Genomic DNA, 19,718 nt, shown 5'->3' with positions numbered 1-19,718 from the left:
GACATACTTATTCTCTAATACAGGGAGTACTAATAAAGGTTATTTTGATATTAATGAGATCCACTGTCCACGTTTCTCTACCTTATTCTCCAACCAAAATCCACTAAAAACTAAATTGAGAAAATGTTCTTCTTTACTATACTAAAACTTCGGTGTTAAAAGATGTTGAATCAAAGGCTCGTCGATGGCTGAGAGTTATGGACATAACTGAAATTAGATAATAATGGAAAAGATGGTGCGAAATTAAGTGTGTTGGTTATTTGTAGAAGGGAAAATAATAAAATAACTAAAACAAAAAGAGGAAAGTGGCATTGGACATAACTAACTACAGTAATATTTTTTTAAAAATAATTAAGTTATAAAAAATAGTAATAACTATTTTTATACTATTAATTTATCCATTTAAAAAAAATAATAATACTATAGAACAATAGGCCAAAATCAACAAAAATCTCAAGGGCATAGTGTGTTACACACTCACGCTTTGTTGTGGATGTTATTTTTTGTCGTAATTGTTCAAAATCACCTCTTGCTTTTACTAAATTGATGTGGATTAAGACTAAATTAATGTCAAAGATTGGAGGATTAGTAGGAACTGAAATAGAGAAATAACTGAAGAAAAATGCTGCAAAACATTAGTAAGTCAAAAAATAGTCTTAGATATATGTAAGTTTTAGTTAAGTTAATTAGATTAATATACCAAATTCATTATTATATTTAGTGTATGATTTGATTAATATGCACTCATAATTTATTCAACTATAAGAAATTAAACTTAAAGCCGTTACCAAATTAAGCCTGTTTTAACATTATCGTGACAATTATTAAGAGATCTATCAAATTTACACGTGACTTGGCGACAGTTGGCGTCAATATATAAGGCTACTATAACTCTTCTCCAGAATTTGGTGTGGGATCATTTATAGCTTGGTTCCAAAATTTTGTAAACAAAATCACAAGAAGATTTATGCAAATGGGGAATTGGGAATCCACACGATATCGTTCACTCTGTTTAATGCTACTTCACACAATATGTAATCAATATAAAAACATTAACTACATAGTACTATACCAAAATACCTCAATTATATATTGAGACACATAATAATAATATTACATATGATCGTGCATACTTAAGCTATAAGTACATAACATCATTCTCCAATTAGTCTAAAGATCCCCTTACTTGACTACAACATTACACAAAAACAAGTCAAGAAATTGAAGAAATCAAGTTGCCTTTGGTCTAGAAAAGAAGGACAATGCCCCGCTCCCGATTCAAAATAACCAATAAATTAACCCTAATTTCATGGCGATATCATGCTCCTCGGGCGAGCTACTTGTTTTACATGGAAGAGATCTTGGTCGGGATTGAACTCAAAAGAGTACGTACGTCCCTTCTGTAACCCGTTTGCCTTGTAGAATTGTCTCCATCCGATGGCCAGATCAACCCTACGCCCCTCCGGCCGAGGATCAACTACAACAGATATGGCATTGCTGTTGTTTCCTTCATACACCAACCTCACTTGCCTTTTCACCATCATATTTGCAGCCCTTGAGAACTCCCAAGGAAGGTTCTGATCATATAATTAAAACAAATTACCAATTAACTTTGTTAGTAGTAGGAGTATGATTTATCAACTTGTTGAATAAGCAAAATTAATCTTACAAATCTGCGTGTGTGATGAGGCTTGAGAGTAGCTACAAAGTAGTGTGGGTTATCCTTTTTGAAAAACCATCCTTTTGTTTTTCCTGGAACTAGTGTGGATGGTGGAATCTCCCTTTTAATTTCACCAAAAACAAAATGAAAACAAATGAAATATGTTCAATATGCTTAAACAAAACTCAAAAAGAAGATGGAATTGAAATTTGAAGGAATAAGTATATATACGGTGTTGGTGTACGTTCTCTTCTCCTTCTTCGCTTAATCCCTCTCTTATCAACAACATCACAGCCATCTACAGTCTTATAGTGATCACATACTACTATTATGATATGATCAAATGAAGTAAAATAAAGTGTTACCGCGGGAGGTGGGCGGGCGTCTGCGGCAACCGTCCTTTCTATAGATAGAGACCTTGAAAGTCGAATCAGCGGTGAGGCGAAAAGTGAGGAAGGCGAGGTGATGGAGGCGGTTGTCGTTGACGAACTCCGGCCAGCCATCTTTCATGTAGAAATTGGAATTGATAGGTTTGATCTTCACCTCCCAATATTCTGTTGAATAATCAGTTTGCAACATCACAGAGTGTTGAATAGCTTGGTTGTATTCGGTCATGAACTTCGATGGTATACACTGAAATGGAGTACATCTGTAAATATGAGTATTTCCAAACACTAAAAATCGAAGAAATTAAGTGTATCATACAATTACCAGCTTCGAGGAGAAATCACCGAGGCACGGCATCACGAAAGATGCCTTCCTGTATTCACTTCCAGCCATTTCCCTTCTCAAAATATTCAAAAACTACTCTGTTTCAGTTTAACCCTATCATAAATAATGAGGAAGAATATCAAACTAATTTATGGTGAAATAAGTATTCTTCTAATTTGCCACTACCGTTCTCCATCAAATCAATTCACATGAAACCAAGTTTGCGGCTCTTTAATAGATCTGATCATAATTTAATCTTTCACATAAAATTAAGCCTACAAGGAAAGGGAGTTAGAAATTACTACTACCTTGTATTTGCATGTACGGAGAGAGAAGAATGGTGCGACTGAGAGAGAGAAGAATGGCCGCCAAATCCAATTGCCAGCGGCGTCAAAAGAAACAGAGAGTGAAAATGAAAGGGAAGGAGGAGGATAATTTGGCAATAAATTGTAACAGAGTCATCATAACTGTTTTAAACTTTTAATATTAGTATTTTTTTTTAGATTAATCATTCATATGATTATTATTTTTTTTAAGAAAAACTACTACCTCTATCCTCGATTAAGAGTCACACACTTTGATCGGATACGAATTTTAAGAAATATAAAGAAAATTGGTTGAAAAAGTTAGTGGAATGTGAGACCCATTTTTTATATTAGTTTTATAATAAAATGTGAGTAAATTGAGTTAGTAGAATGTGAGACCTACTTACTATTTATGGTAAAAATGAAGTGTGACTTTTAATTCGAGACGGATCGAAATGGAAAAATGTGACTCTTAATCGGGGACGGAGGTCGAAAGGAGTACTATAATTCTGAAGAGATCCATATAATGATACTAGTACGAGTCCTAATATTTCCAATTCATAACCTATACACAAAAATACTATACACATAATTATCTAATAGGAGTATCACAGTGAACAAAAGTCGTGAGTACCAACAAAATGTAGTTAAATGGAGTAGTACATAATTTTAAATGTACATACAATAATACATATAATTAATTCATTTTTTTTCTAATTTTAAATGATTCAGCTTAGTTAGTAGGAATAATACATATTTTTTTTAAATTTAAAATGTGATAAAACTATCATATTCTACTATAATAAATTAAATCCTAGTACTTTACTTACAATATTATACTTACAAGTTTAATACACACAATATGCAAATCGTCAGTGTTTATTATTTCTACAATCTGTTTTCACAAAAATGGACTATTTTTTATCATTTTAGTAATGGAAGTAATAATATTTTAATCACTTTCTTCTTCAATCTCTTTTTTCTTTACCAAATTAGAATTAAATCTGATAAATATAGTACTTCCTCAATTCCGTAGGAGTGGAGCTTTTTTGCTATTTTGGTACGTTCTATAATAATAGGGTCATATTTTTTTAGCACAAATCAACACATTTTTTTTCTCTTACTTTAATTTCTCTTCATCTCTCTCATTTTTTCATTTTTCTACTTTATTCTTCCTTTACTTAACTCACTTATCACAATAGTTTCTTAAATCATATGGCGAAAATAAACGCATCCACTACTGCGGAACGGATGGAGTAACATTCTAAAAATACACTATTACTATATTCATTGTTGAATTATTTGTCGATCAATCCCAACTCTCCAATTTTCTAATCGAAAACAGAAAATTCTGTCTAAACTCTAAACCAATTTTGCTTATAGGGAAAACGTTATTTTGGTAATCTCTTTGTTCATCGTTAATTGAGTCATTTTTCTATTTAGAAAAATTCCAAGATAATTGAGTCATTTCTATTTTTGGCAAAAAATAACACCCTCTTTTACTAATTATCTCTTCATTATTTTTACTTTATTCAATATTTACTTAACACACTATTCCTAATCTCTATTTTAAAAAGAAGTGCCTCTGTTAACCGGAAACTGAGGGAATAATTCCATTAGTATATTTTTGAATTTAATTTATTAAGTACCGAGTACAGCTCGAAAGAGCATTTGTTATTGTACTCCCTCCGTTCTATAGTAATAGAGTCATTTTTGTCATTTTGGTACGTTTCATATTAATAGAGTCATTTCTTTTTTTAGTAAAAGTCAACAGATTTGTCCACACATACTTTACTCTCTCTTACTTTTTTTCTCTCTTCATCTCTCAACCTTTTTCATTTTCCATTTTATTCTCCATTTACTTACCTTATCTAATACTCCCTCCGTTCCATAGTAATGGAGACAAAACTTTTCGGCACGGAGATTAAGAAAAATTGTGTTAGGTGAGTTAAGTAAAAAGAGAATAAAGTGGAAAATGAAAAAGGTAGAGAGATGAAGAGAGAGTAAAGTAGGTGTGGAAAAATGTGTTGACTTTTACTAAAAAGGGAAATGACTCTATTACTATGGAACGAACGGAAATAGAAACACGCCTCTATTACTATGGAACGGAGGGAGTACAATTTTCTTTTAATCTCCATGTAAAAAATAAACGTTTCCATTACCATGAAACGGAGGGCGTAATTTACTATGGCTTATCAATTCAATATGGCTTCTTTCATTCCATCATTCGAAGTCCATTTTGTCTGCGAGTAATAAAGCCCTACCCTACTAGCTCTTCATTTATTATCTATTTTTTCTCAATCCAAATTGATTTTGTTTCACATGTACTTTTATATCACTAGAGGAGATGTATATGGCTAGCTACAAAATTCCACCAAGTATAAAAACTTGGTTACATCTTATTTTAAACTTACCAAGCATTCAGATTTATATGAATAGAACACTCTCATTTATGGAATTTATCCTTCACAAATGTTGTACTACTTAAATTTTTAAACTTACCAAGCATTCAGATTTATATGAATAGAACACTCTCATTTATGGAATTTATCCTTCATAAATGTTGTACTACTTAAAATTTACCAATCAAATAAACTCATTTTCCAAAGGTGGGTGAGGGATAATTTATAGCCTACTAGTATCAAGATTCGTAAATTGAGTTCAAATATTTTGTCCTGCTGCTTCTGCTTCTTTCTTTTCAATTCAATCACTTCATTGCATTTAACATCCAACTGTGCCTTTACATTTTCATATACTTGTATTTCCATATTTTGTAAAGCTTATCTTATCTACGAGCCTAAATCAAAATCAAATTTCTTTTAATTTAAACTCCTAAATCTCAAAATTCATTCGAAATTGATATTTTAATTAATCAAAGTGAAACGCCATATTGTTACCACCTATATATATAGTAGTTTATACGCTTCTCAAAAACTAATAATCATTTTAATTTGGTCTACTAAATAAACAATTTGATTAAAAAAATAAAATTCAAGTGATATGGGTAGCGACATGTAGGAGTCAAAAGAAATTGGTCTGCAGTGACGTAAAGTTGATATACGCCACTGTACCAGTACTCAGTGTAAAACACCACGTGATCCTGACTTACTAGGTGGAGAAGAATCATCTTACTCTACCCACATCCATAGCCTTCAATCAACTCAACTGTCATTAACTTTTTAATAAAATATTCATTTCTCACTCATCCACGTACACAACCCCAGCTGAATGGGATACTAACTTTTACTCCCATTGATAAACAACCCCAACCCAACTTGATAAAATATTTTCCACATCACATAATATATAATTAATTTTAATATTTATAAATTAAGAGAAATGAAATATACAACATAGAATTACATAAAATAAGAGAAATGCCTTACAATAATAGAAAGCAAACAAATTAAGAGTGAAAACATAAATACAGCATCACCAAATAAATACTGTACTACATGAGATTTTTGATAGGATGGAAAATTCGGAAAATTTTGGGAGTTAGAATTTTTCGGATGAGTGTGGTTGGTTTTGAGAATTTTGATAATCATGAAACCAAAAATTATAATTTGGATCCGAAAATTCCTGCGATGCAAAGTATGTGAAAATAATGATGCAAAAAGAAATTTATGGGAGAAAACAATAATACTTCTCCCGTCCCTGAAAATTTATCACTTATTTTTATTTTGACACATTCCTAAAATTTATAACCTTTAACTTTTACTATTTTTGGTAGTGTAACCCACATTCTACTAACCCATTCTCACTCATATTTTAAGAGTATAAAACTAATATTCCCGTCGTTTCATAGTAATAGAGTTATTTTGCCATTTTGGTACGTTCCATAGTAATAGAGTCATTTCCTAATTTAGTAAAAGTTAACACATTTTACCACACCACTTTACTCTATTTTACTTTATTCTCTGTTCATCTCTCTACCTTTTTCATTTTCCACTATACTCTCTCTTTACATAACTCACCTAACACAATTTTTCTTAATCTCTGTGCCGAAAAGAAACGTCTCCATTACTATGGAACAGAGGAAGTATATAAAAGTAAGACCCACGTACCACTAACTTTTTCAACCCACTTTCTATTTCATTTCTTAAAACTCATGGCGTGTCAAATGGTGATAAATTAAAGGTTGACATGACATTTTAAATTTACATTTATTTTTATTCTTTAAAGTTTTGGTCACACACCTATCACTTACTTCCTTCATTCCACAGTAATAGAGGCAAAACTTTTCGGCACGAAGATTAAGAAAAATTGTGTTAGGTGAGTTAAGTAAAAAAAGAATAAAGTGGAAGATGAAAAAGGTAGAGAGGTGAAGAGAAAAAAAAATAAGAGAGAGTAAAGTATGTATGGAAATATGTGTTGACTTTTATTAAAAAGGAAAATGACTCTATTAGTATGAAACGTACCAAAATGACAAAATGACTTTGTGTGTGGTCTTGCCGATAGATCAGCTATCTGTAATTTTGCTAAAAATGAATTAAAAACGCATATAACAAGGATATCATCTAAACTGCATGATTACTTTATCTAAGGGCTAAGATGTGGTTATTTGTGAGCAATATAAACTTTAATTATCATGTGATCACACTCCTCTATACATATACATATACATATACAAATGTGTTATTGATTGGAGTACCATTTTGATAGTCTGAATAGGATTCTCAAGATTCAATATACTCCTACATGTAAATATTCCGTGCCTTCTTAACTAAATAAAATTAAATACTTGTAGTGGAGTACTAGTAAAATCCAATATTGTTGTTAACTTACAAATTCTACAGACCATATATCCGAGCATGAGATTTGCTGTTTAATTCGTGAACAATGTATGCAGTCATTAGTTAGAACAATTAGAAGACCAGTGTTTGCATACACATCAACCCGCATTTACAAAAACTAGCTAAATACTACATTGATAATATTAATCCAACAAACTAAGAAGGAGGAGCAATTCTGTTTACATAGATGATTTGGTCGTGGGGATTGAAGTCGAAGCGGTACCATGACCGTAGCTTAAATAGGCCCGGCGGAATTGGGGCCACCCCTTTGTGAGTTCGGACCTATTCCCAGTCTTGAGCGGCCGATGATCCACTGCAACAGATACGCGATGGCCGTTGCCTTCAAACACCATCTCCACTTGCTTCCTCGCCTTAATATTACTCGCGGCCGCGAACCCCATAGGAAGGATCTGCACATGCAATTCAAATTAAACCCCTTAATTTTACTACATATATATATGCATTAATGATTAACCAAAATATCCAGACCAATCTTACAATTCTTGATTGGTGATATTTCTTGAGTAAAGCTTCGAAGTAGGGTTGTGGTGGAGTGCCCCGTTTCCCTCTTCTACTTTTACTGCTTTCGGCCACTCGGTCAACGAGGGGAGACGAAGGTGTTGGGATGTCTCTCTGAAGGAAGCTAGTCGCGTAGATGTGTACGTTGAAGTTGGAAGGAGGCAGGAGGAAGAAGACGAGAAATTCTCCGAGGCGGAGAGCAGCATCCTCGGCGAACTTGGGCCAGCCGTGGGTGAAGGCAAACAAGCCATCACTCATTCTTTCCACTTTCACACTCCAACTTCTTCCTGAATCATCATCGCCTCTCAGATTCACTGTTTCAGGCAGATTTAAGTTGTATTCTGTCAAGAAACTAGGCGGCAATCGCTGCATCCAAATTAGCAACTGATCGATCAGTATATGCATATATAGAGGCTTAATTAGTAGTACAGTATAATGGCTTACCAGCTGCTTCGTGAAATCCAAGGTGCCAAGAACCTTGAAAATGAAGGCTTTTCTATTGACATTGCTCTTTCTGAGTATGAGCTATACTACCCGATGTTTGTGTTAACATCAACACTTGCCATTTTATATTTATAGAAGTCTCTTCAAATGTACTTATTTGCTAATTTCGATTATTACGATCATTCACTACCTATACTGTTCATTAAATTAATATCATCATGGCTCATCATAGCTTCTTCCTTCTATGTGAAGAAGTTCTATTTTGGCGGCAAGAAATATTGCAACAGAACATACTAGATCTTCATTCAATATTTGATTTATTTCTAGTTCTACATTTTGCCGGAGTGTGTCTTTTCTCATTTAATCGTGGACGAAATTTATTGACTCATTGAAAATAGTTGTTAATTCAAAATTTCACCACCAACTAGTCTATTAGTACTATATTTTTTCTATACAATTACAAATTCTTGAGCTTAAAATAACTTTTTATCTTACTATGTGGCATCCCCACGTTTTTGCATTCTTGATTTTATACTAATTTTTTTCATTAATTCATTTCACTAAAAAAATGTCATTTAACTAATAGCGGATTTTTTTTAACTTTCTTCTATATATATAAGGAAATAGAATAAAGGTTTCCATCAAATATGAGGAGAATTATAATGACACTTTTTAAGTAAAAAAAATAAAACTATAGCTTAAGTATCTATAATATACATAATGAAGGTCATAATTTAATGCTTATAGCATCCTATTCCAAAATCAAGATCAAATCTCCATCCTTAGATTTTAAAATGAGTGGATGAAATTAAATCTTACGAATCTCTATAAATAGTAGACAAAATATCAACAAAAGGGTAATATCGTCATTACGTTATCATATGATAATTTTCGTGAATGTTTTGTTATATCAACATAGTGTATTACAAATATCAACAATATGACATAAGAATATCAACACTAGTATAAGAAAATATCAACACATATTTATTGAGATTTTTACATGGTTTTATTGAGATTTTTGTATGTATATGTTGATAAAAATCTGGTTATCAACATTTACGAAAACTAAAATAAAAAAATATCAAATTTCATTATCCAAACGTCGTCGGAACATATGCAATTGAGATCTCGTTGGAATCTTTATAAAATTATCTTTAATTTAATATATTTTTTGCGAAAAAATAATTTTAGTCGAGAGAACTACGTAAATTTAAAGTTTTAAAATGATTTTAATGAGAGAGAATTGACATTAATACCCTCTAATTTTATTTATTAATTTTCTTAATTAAAAATATAATTCATGTGGCATTATTTCAACCACTAGATCTTCTAATTTAATGGCTAAAATTTAGTCAGATTGCTAATTAGTTAGCAATTGATCATTCCCCTACCTAATGATTAATGAACTTTATAAATTTTGATTTGTAGTCATATAATAATTTATAAATATAAATACAACACCTATATATATTTTTACGATTTAATATTATTTCAATTAATATTTATCTTAATATTAACTATACAATAGTATCAAATTATTTAATAACGATATTTTATTCCACATATTCTAGAGATATGTTCTTTTTATCGGACAAACCACAAGCCTCAGAAAACTGTTTGGGAATATGCTGAAAAAATTTAAGAAAATACACAGATTCTGACTTTAAGAATTGGAGAAAGGAGTGACGATGTAAGAAAATACACAAACCACATGCCTCAGAAAGGAGTAGTCCTTCAACACAATGCATTAAAGGAGTAGTCCTCTCCATAGCAGTGGTTGCATACATGGACACCTCGAATGTGGAGTAACCGATGTAAGAAAAGACGAGTAACTCCGAGATTTGAAGCCGCACATCTTGACAGACTTCGGTCCATCCTCTCATGAAGAAGTAACAATCCACTTCTTCTAGTTTCTCCACCCTCACCTCCCATCTAGAGGAACCCATCCTCAGCTCAACTTTTTTTGCCAACATTTTGGCGATATTTTTCCATGAACCCTCGAGGCAATCCCTATTACATTCCAAGTGTGGTTTTATCAGTTAAACCAATAAATAACAAAGGAAAAAAGAAAGAGAGAAAGAAAAAGAGGGAGTTACGAGATCGGGAGGGAGGTCCGTCAAGATCTTGTAAAACGAAGGCATCTATCTATCTGTAGGATGCATAGTAATATTTGCAGAAAACAATTATTCAAACTCATTGAAAATATCTCAACATTTTACTGCAGAAAAGGGTTCCTAAACATGTATCATCACCCATCAGATATACTAACTCAAACTTATTCGAATTCACACATGTTTTATAGTAGTACTACTTTAGAAACACATCCACAGAGCTTGATCTAAAGTCAGAAGAGAATCTTGAAATATAAAGACAGCTATACAATGTTGCAAAAAAATAATCTTTCAAGCTCATAACTTAGCTTGATAAGTTCTATGCGCACATTCATGCTTCTACACTTTTCATGTTTCATAAAATAAGCGCCAGATAGGTCAAGATCATCAAAATACTTCAATACTAACTTCAAAACAGCACGCAAACTAAAAAAAATTCAAGGGTTTGAAAGCTTAGCAACACGTGAAAGAGGTAGAAACGAAAACCTTTGAAGAATTCTTGAAACTTAAATGCAGCTAGCTCCCTCCTTCCACCTCTCGACTTCTTCCTCAAGGAGGATGGCTCTCTCTCCTTACTTTCTGTCCCTCACTCCTTTCTCCTTCTCCCTCAAGTTGCGTAAATGTGTAGCCAATGGGGAGGAACGGCTGGGTAGGGAATAGGGATGGGGTTGTGTTTGCATTTAGTACTAATGTGTAAGACACATCTTTCCCATTTCGGACGAGATCATAAGCTCAAATAACACAACAGAACTCAAGAACTCATCACCTCATTACAGATGGAGCGATGGCACATATGATCAGCGCGAAGGCATTGAAATCAAAGATAAAAAATAAATAAATCGCATTACAACGTCAAAAAGCCTTTCAATTTCACCAGCCCCTACAAATTTTTCTTCAAAAATGGAGAAACACAAAACTACTATACACTAGTGCACTCTGGATAAACCATATGCAACATGATGATCAATTTAAATGAGATCATAAAGCTCAAATAACATAACAGAACTCAAGAACTCATCACCTCATTACAGATGGAGCGACGGCACTATTGATCACCGCGAAGGCTGAGGGCGAGACGGAGGCGTCCGCAGCCCCTTATTGGTTTTCCAGAACTCGTCTTTCTTCCCCTTCTTCTTCTCTTTCAGCAAGCCTGCACTGGCTTTAATGATCCCCATCAGTGCGCTTTTGTCCTTCCTATTCTTGATTTTTGCCTTCACATTCAAGATAGCTCTGAGCTTCTCGTATGATTTGGCATCAGGCACTTGGCGATTCTTCACCATCTGTTTGTGATAGTAGAATGCCCTACTGAAGTCACGGACACGGACATATGCATATATTATTGTGGAATAGGTGACAGAATCTGGTTTCAGATTGAGTGCGGCCATCTCCTTCAACAGCTGTGGCAGCTTCGACTCCTGCCCTCCCCTTGCATATGCATTCATGAGCATATTATACGTCATCACAGTGGGATGGAAACCATGCTTCCCAAATTCGTGCATCACGTCTCTTGCTTCCACATACTGGCCTTGCTTTGCAAATCCATCAACCAGAATGTTGAAAGTAACTCGAGTCCCTTCAACTTTATCCCTGATCATCAACTTCCAGATTTTCATCAGTGTTTCAGTGTCACCAGCTCGTCTAAATGCATCAAGTAGAGCAGTATATGTTTCAATGGAGGGCTTTATTCCCTCTCTTAACATATCATCAAAAGCCAAATAAGCTTTCTCATGCCAGCCACTAACGGAATAGGCATGGATAAGAGCAGTGTACGAATGTGATGATGGTTTGATGCCGACTCTTTTCATCCTCAAGAATGCATCTGCAGCCATGTCACTCATTTTCTTCTGCCTACCATAGGCACTAATCAGACATGTATATGATCTTACATTCGGCTCCAAACCAGCAGCTTCCATTTCTTCAAGTAGCTTCTCAACAATATCAGGCTGCATCCTTCTGCTATATGCATCCATCAAAATGTTATAAGTAGCAGCTGTTGGGGCTACTCCTTTCGCCTTCATCTCAGTTAAAAGACCTTCCGCCTCCTCGACATGGTTTGACTTTCCATAAGCATCCATAATTGTATTATAAATAACAGCATTAGAAGATATCCCCTTCTTTTCGAGTTCTGATTGGATAATCAGAGCCTCTTTCTTTAACCCCTCATCACAGAACAATTTTATAAGTGCTCCCACAGCTTCTAAACTCCACTCGATGCCTTTCTGATTCATCTTTTCAAAGAATTTCCATGCATCTTCAGCACTATCTCCGTTTTTCCTCATGACTGTGATCATGATAGAACTTGTTACATGATCAGGCCGAATATTACTTGCTTCCATCATTTCGTACACTGTCCAAGCATCATTGTACCTTCCACAAAAACAAGGCATGGTTTACAAATTATTAACAAGTTCTATCACAACCAGAAAACATATAATCTCAAGGAATCAAGCAGCGAAAGCAGACACACAGCAAAAACAGATTTGCAAAGGGCGGAAGATGCTTATGTATGCCCAAACAAATACAGAGCAAACAAGGGTTTACACATGATTTTTTAACACTTGTACAAGGATTGCTCAAGATAAATACAAATACACTTTCAGTACTCAGCACAACGAGAAATACTATACTGAGAGCATGAACTATACAATCTCATGTATAAATATACATACACAATCAGTACATTAATGTTTATACATGGATTCTTGTGCATACGCACAGTACAACTTCTGCAGAGCAAGCTGCTTACAGATTGTATACAGAAATTAGAGAGAAACCAGAGAAAACAACCTAAACAATCTTTTAGACACATATACAGTCAATACCACAGAAAACGAAATGAATACCCAACTAAGGATGCACATGCCACATAAAGCGAACCTTCAAAAAACATTGATCCAATCTGCATTTACAGCCAAATAATAGAACTTAACCACACAGCATGAGAACTTGATAAAGCTCTAACACTACCACAACCAATACAGCATAGAACATTTCATATCAAATCCCCAACTTCTAAGATGGGAATCAGAATGAAAACACTACGAAAATGCAAGCGCAACATTTGATAAACATGAACCTGAATACCTCCCACAAGACATCAACCCTGAAATCGCAGCATTGTAAACACGAACATCTCTGAAGTGCGGATTCTGCTTAAAAGGCAGATTCTTGAACACCACCAACAACTCATCCCCCTTCCCCGCCCGCCCTAACACTGGAAACAAAACTGAGCACGCCGTTGCTGTAACCAAATGAGGCTCTCTCAATCCGATCCACTCAAAGAAATACAAACAGCTCATCACCTCACCCTCCTCGCCTAATAGTCTCAACACTTCCAGACACTCTTCCACCCCTAATTTCCCTCCAAAATCACAGCTTTCCAACGCCTCTCCCAACGTGACATTTTCGGGCAATGACCTCGCAATTTTAAGTATTTTCCTTACAATCCCCTCTTCCACTTCCGTAGGTGTCTCTGCATTTTTGTCAGATGAAACATCTAAATTCTCGACTTTTGATTCCGGTGCGGCTTCCGATTCTGGGTCATTAAGACTTGATGCTAGATGCCACGATGTTCTGCGGTTCTTTTGGAGGGAAATCCGGCCTTCTTGAAGCGGGTCCGCGTTTGAAGTTCGGGTCTTGAAGAATTTGAGAAGTGGGTCGTCGGATTCTTCGGCCTCTTCATCTTTGTCAAGATTTTGAGGTTGTTTTATTGATGGGGTTTGTAGAAAGGGCAGGAATATTGGAGAGGGGGAGGAAGAGGAGGAGCAGGAAGTGGAGAATTTCTTCTTGTGATTTTGGGGGGCTTTGGGGATTTTGATGAGTTGTGGGGTAAGAAGATGAGTAGGATGCAGTGAAGATGAAGAAGGCGAGGAAAAGATGGAGAATTGACGGCGGAGGTTTAAGGGAGCAACCGCCATCTCTGAGCCGAAATTTTGGATAATTTGAAGTCATATAAATTTATACTCCCTATTTATAAATACAACTGAAATTAGAAAGCTGAAAGCCCAACAAAGAACCTTAAACAAATGGCATGTTAAACCCCACGGCAATCGGCAGCTCTATTCCTGGCCATCAGCCACTATGCGGCACCTTCTCAACGCCTTGCGCCGCCCTCTCCGCCGCCGCGCCATTCTCCAATTGGCGAATTACAAGCCACAGAATCCGCAGGCGGCTCCCTCTCCGCCGTCACTGCCGAAGCCCCCTAAGAAGCCGGTGAGTTTCTCCCTGCACGGGGAGTCGTGGTCGGACGACTACAACTGGATGTCGCAGCTGAGTGACAGGGTGGCGATGCGCCACATGGACGTCTACATGGAGCAGGAGGAGAAGTATACTGAAGCCGTCATGTCCACCACTGATCGACTCCAGTCCAAGCTCCATGCTGAGATGGCCTCCCGCTTCGCTGCCGACCTCTCCACCCCTCCCCTCCGTTGGGGTCCCTGGTAATCTCAAATTACATATTGTTACTCTAGTTGTTCCCTTGATTGTTAACAATTTAGTTGCTTTTTTTGGAATCATCATATTGCTCTGGAGAGAGAGAAAATTGAGAATTTATAAAATTTATTATCAGTGCACGAACCACACTAGAGAAATTGAATTCTTAGGAAGATGATAATTTGATACTACTACAGTACTACTTAGCAATGACTAATGTTTCTGAGATGTAAGAGAGAAAGTTTGATTGATGGTATTATTCTTGCCCTTAGTAGTGGTTTGTCGGCAATATGGAGTGTGCTTGTTTAATTCTTTTTCACAGTTCCATGTGATGCGACTAGATAGTTTTAGGGAAGGAAAATCCTTAATATGGCAGTAATGTTTGGAAAGAAAAAGATTTTTGTTGTGTAGAAAACGAGTGGAAGTCTTTGCTTGGAGTTTGATCTCTGAAATTGCAGACATGCCATTCTCTTGATTATCCTATGTTTTCCCTGCCTGTTGTTTTCATCTTTTGATTTTGTATTTGTATTGATGAGATTTGTAGTGTTTTGTTTATGATTCCATAGTAGTGCTATTTCAAGAGTGTTTTCTTAAGCTGGAGTATATTGGCTAGGATGATGAGACAAACGTTTTTCACAGCTATCCTTGTCCAATATATATATCAAAAAAGTCTTTTCTGTCTGACTTTGGAAAAGAGAAAATACCTGGAGTCTAATTGGTTGTTTTGCTTTGTTTCTGGTTGACACAGGCTGTACTACAGGCGAGTTGAAGAAGGAATGCAGTACTCGGTATTATGTAGGAGACTGGCCAGTCTTAATGAAGAGTTCATATCTAACAAGTCTCCATCAGCTGGATTTGATTTCACGTCTGGAAAGAAAATTGAGCAGAAGCTCCTTGACTACAACAAAGAAGCTGAAAGATTTGGAGGTATCTTCAGTAGAACCTGTACATTCTGCTACTTCTGTTGACATTCTAGAAATTCTTATGTATTCTTGTTAACAGGTTATGCATATGAAGAACTATCAGAAGTCTCACCTGATCACCGATATCTTGCATACACTATGTATGACAAGGATAATGACCACTTCAAACTATCTGTTAGGGATTTGAATAGTGGGTCGCTTTGTAATAAGCCTCAAGCTGACCGGGTTTCTAGTATAGCTTGGGCCAAAAATGGGCAAGCATTACTTTATGCTGTGACAGATGATAAGAAGAGACCATTTAGGTTCATATTGCTGAATATTAGGTTTCCCTATTGGGTCTTTGGATATAAATTTGACGTTTTATTCTCACAGGATCTACTGTAGCATGCTTGGTTCTGATGCTGAGGATGTAATGATTCTGGAGGAACCTCAAGAAAACGTCCATCTGACTGTAAGGCACACCAAAGACTTCCAATTTTTGACTGTGAACCTATTCACGACCCAGACTTCAAAGGTATACCTACTAACACGATTTAAACTCTCCAATGAATGCATGAAGTTGAGCTGGATTCACATATTTTTGATCCACTGTTAGGTATTTTTATTAAATGCAGCCAACCCTTTATCTGGAATGACACTTGTCTGGGAAGGAGAACCGAACTCCCATTGCATTATTGAGCACCATCAAGGATATCTCTACCTCTTTACAAATGCCGCTTTGCAGGGGCAACCTGTTGATAACCATTATCTTTTGTGTAGTCCTGTTGCTTCTTCATGTATTCCGAGGAATTGGCAGGTTATTATATTTCTGCAATTAATCATGTAAGCATGGATGTATACATATTAAAGTCTCTTACAGCTTATCCTTAGTTATTTTTATTATATTTTGCAGAATGTTTTTGCCCATGACCAGCAGATGAGTATTGTAGATGTTGATTTCTGCAGCACTCATTTGGTACTTATAGTGAGGAATGGGCGAAAATATGAATTGTATTCTCTTTCTTTACCTTTGGATAGCAACAAGGTAATTCATTCATCTGATCTTTTGATACATATCATAAAGTCAAAGTCTTCTGTTTGTACATCTCCACTGAAAATACTACACATACAATTGCTTGATTCTCTCTCATGAGAACAAATTTATAAACATTAGGTGTGGAGTGTACATAATATTAATGGTATGCAGTGTCTTATGTAATGAGCTTACAGGTTGGAGCTCTTCTCAAAGACTTCAATCTACAAAGCTTGCCTCTTCCGGATCATGTAGCCCAAATATTGCCTGGATCGAATTATGACTTCTATTCTTCAACCATGCGCGTTACAGTAACATCACCAGTGGTATGCAAGTGACTTCTTAATACCTGAATTATGATGTAGGAATGTCAGAGAAGGATGTGATGTGCATGCTTGTTGCGTGATTGCTATTGGCACAGCCCCTGGACTAGTTAATTCTAGAATCACTACAGAATAGTTCAGCATTCACAAATTATAGTTCTGCTGGACTATGACCTACACTTTTACTGCAAAACAGATTGCATGTGAATATTGAAATATCCACTAGATTCTATGCGCCTAAAGTTTCTAATCTCATATATTTGGATTGCATATATATGCTTACTGGCCACAGCATTTTTATTGCAGACTACTATAATTTTATAATGTCTGGATTTATTATCTTGAGATGCGTTGAAGTGGAGGTGTTAGCATTTTTCTGTGTATTCTCTATTTGTGGAGTGTGATTAGATGCATGGTATTGTAGGCTTTACTATATTGATTCCTCTCTTGTATGTGTGCATTAACTTCGTGTCAAATTTCCAGATGCCAGATGCAGTGGTTGATTATGATTTGCTAAATGGAAAATGGACTATTGTTCAACAGCAAAACTTGCTTTACGAACGGACACGAGTTCTATATGGCGCGTCAGCTGCTGTTAGCAGTAGTAGAAAGACATCTATATCAAAAAACATCTGTGCTGATAATGCTGAAGATGATAGGGCCTGGAACGACCTCTCTGAGTATTATGCTTGTGAAGAGTATGACGTTCCTTCACATGACGGGGTTTCAGTTCCACTTACCATACTTTATTCACGCCATAAGAAGATAACAAGGGAAAATCCTGGATTACTTCATGGACATGGAGCTTATGGGGAGATACTCGATAAAAGATGGCGAAATGAGCTCAAAAGCCTTCTTGATCGCGGTTGGGTCATTGCTTATGCTGATGTTAGGTTGTGCATATGTTCATATATTTGGTTGAATGCATATGTGTGTGTGTGTGTGTTTAATACGACTATTTTCCGGAAGCTTTTTGAAAATGCTTATCTGTAGGAAGGTGGTTTTGTTGTTTATATTACATGAATTGTGCGAAGGCTTTCATATTTCTGACTAGTTCAGTGATCTTAATTTCCAGAGGCGGAGGAGGCGGAGGTAGAAAATGGTGTTATGATGGCAGGAGAACTAAGAAGATCAATTCGGTTAAGGATTATATATCATGTGCGAAGTTTCTGATTGAAAGGGAGATTGTTGGAGAAACCAAACTAGCTGGCTGGGGATACAGTGCTGGAGGATTGTTAGTTGCTTCAGCTCTAAACTTTCGTCCAGATTTATTTCGAGCTGCTGTTTTGAAGGTGAATAAAGTCAATGGCATCTTTTTTTCAATTCTGTTTGGTAGTCCGAATTTATTGTGATTCATGTGCAAGAATTCACAAATATTCGTAACCAAACTTTTCTACTATCAAATTAAGCCTCAACTTTACTGATATTGTCTTTTTTGTGACTTCTTCTACATTTGGGGAGTTAAAAAAAGATTTCTATTTTCTAGGTGCCATTTTTAGACCCAACACACACCCTGCTGCTTCCTGTCTTACCACTTACACCTAATGACTATGAGGAGTTTGGATACCCTGGGGACATTGAAGATTTCCGGGCCATCCGTGAATTTTCTCCCTATGATAATATCCTGAAAGATGCAGTATATCCTGCTACTCTGGTGACATCATCTTTCAGTACAAGGTAATTTTGTGTCTTATAATGTATTTGCTGGTATGTAGCTGTAGATACAAAGTGTATATTTACTTATTCTGTGTTATTAACTTGGTTGAGGTTTATTATGATCATATAGCAATTGGTTTACATGTTTGAATTTATAAGGTTTGGAGTATGGGAATCAGCAAAATGGGTTGCACGGCTTAGGGAGTATACCGTTCATGACCCTAGTCGTCCGGTGCTTCTTAATCTAACAACTGATATAGTGGAGGAGAACAGATACTTGCACTGCAAAGAGGCAGCACTGGAGAGTGCTTTCCTTATCAAGTTTGTAGATGACCAGTCATGATCAAGCGAATCATTTATACAGCTTTGCCTCTCATCACCTCACATCTGCAATGTAAGGACTAGTGGCTTCACTCAGATGGGAGACCTTTTCTTACCTAGTGGAAATTTGGCTTACCATGCACCATACATTGAAAGTTGGAAATGAGTTTTTTTCTGAATTAAGCGAATCATGGACGGGTCTCGTGGCATGGTTGGTGATCGTGATCTGTTCTCTTTTATCAGAACAGAGTTTACGAAGTATGTTCTCTTTTGTAATTGAAACCAGCAAAGCTCACTCGCCACAAATATGTTTCTCCGTCCTCAAAATTGAGACAGTTGAATTCACAGATGGCAGTGTATGTATTGGTATTGACTAGGTTTCTTTTGTAGTATTATTTATAATTAATACAAATCACATTCTTTTAATGCTTTATGCTTCCCCTTTTACATGCTTATAACAAAATTTTATTCCAGTATAGTAATGGTATTGAAGTAATTTCTTG

At 35.7% G+C, this 19,718-nt stretch overlaps 3 protein-coding genes across 9 annotated transcripts; 1 reads left to right on the top strand and 2 right to left on the bottom strand.

Annotated features, from left to right (window-relative positions):
- Positions 1 to 1,067: 1,067 nt before the first annotated feature.
- LOC125207970 (putative B3 domain-containing protein Os03g0621600) lies at positions 1,068 to 10,411 on the bottom strand. Its single transcript, XM_089061613.1, has 10 exons — positions 10,154 to 10,411; positions 8,436 to 8,516; positions 7,971 to 8,357; positions 7,755 to 7,882; positions 2,680 to 2,806; positions 2,372 to 2,464; positions 2,026 to 2,293; positions 1,892 to 1,958; positions 1,670 to 1,781; positions 1,068 to 1,577 (listed from the first exon to the last, which is right to left on the bottom strand). The coding sequence occupies exons 1-10, from the start codon at positions 10,409 to 10,411 to the stop codon at positions 1,308 to 1,310; spliced, it is 1,791 nt and encodes a 596-aa protein (XP_088917739.1). The 3' UTR covers positions 1,068 to 1,307.
- EMB1006 (Pentatricopeptide repeat (PPR) superfamily protein) lies at positions 9,974 to 14,466 on the bottom strand. Of its 4 annotated transcripts, none has more exons than XR_016132496.1 (4): positions 13,634 to 14,466; positions 11,571 to 12,916; positions 10,535 to 11,194; positions 9,974 to 10,448 (listed from the first exon to the last, which is right to left on the bottom strand). XR_016132496.1 is itself a non-coding variant. In XM_048102306.2 (3 exons), exons 1-2 carry the CDS (start codon positions 14,464 to 14,466, stop codon positions 11,602 to 11,604), a joined length of 2,148 nt encoding a protein of 715 aa, XP_047958263.1. In that variant the 3' UTR covers positions 9,974 to 10,448; positions 11,571 to 11,601. The 4 variants fall into 4 exon arrangements, 2 of the variants coding, with proteins under 2 accessions (XP_047958263.1, XP_088916518.1); XR_007173446.2 differs by having other exon boundaries at positions 10,535 to 10,587; XM_048102306.2 differs by lacking the exon at positions 10,535 to 11,194.
- A 163-nt stretch (positions 14,467 to 14,629) lies between these two features.
- LOC125203828 (Prolyl oligopeptidase family protein) lies at positions 14,630 to 19,641 on the top strand. 4 transcript variants are annotated; one of them, XM_048102303.2, is made up of 11 exons: positions 14,630 to 14,988; positions 15,729 to 15,907; positions 15,983 to 16,043; positions 16,276 to 16,417; positions 16,499 to 16,699; positions 16,796 to 16,927; positions 17,113 to 17,241; positions 17,722 to 18,131; positions 18,314 to 18,530; positions 18,725 to 18,915; positions 19,054 to 19,641. In XM_048102303.2, exons 1-11 carry the CDS (start codon positions 14,630 to 14,632, stop codon positions 19,235 to 19,237), a joined length of 2,205 nt encoding a protein of 734 aa, XP_047958260.1. In that variant the 3' UTR covers positions 19,238 to 19,641. The 4 variants fall into 4 exon arrangements, with proteins under 4 accessions (XP_047958260.1, XP_047958257.1, XP_047958261.1 ...); XM_048102300.2 differs by having other exon boundaries at positions 15,983 to 16,205; XM_048102304.2 differs by lacking the exon at positions 19,054 to 19,641 and having other exon boundaries at positions 15,983 to 16,205; positions 18,700 to 18,909.
- The last annotated feature ends 77 nt before the right edge of the window (positions 19,642 to 19,718 follow it).

This window comes from Salvia hispanica, chromosome 6, assembly GCF_029641045.1.
Source record: "Salvia hispanica isolate PSC_SH4W2 chromosome 6, Shi_PSC_v1, whole genome shotgun sequence".
Classification (NCBI taxonomy): domain Eukaryota; kingdom Viridiplantae; phylum Streptophyta; class Magnoliopsida; order Lamiales; family Lamiaceae; genus Salvia; species Salvia hispanica.
Note: the sequence above shows the minus strand (reverse complement) of the source record. Positions and strands in the feature narration are given on the sequence as shown.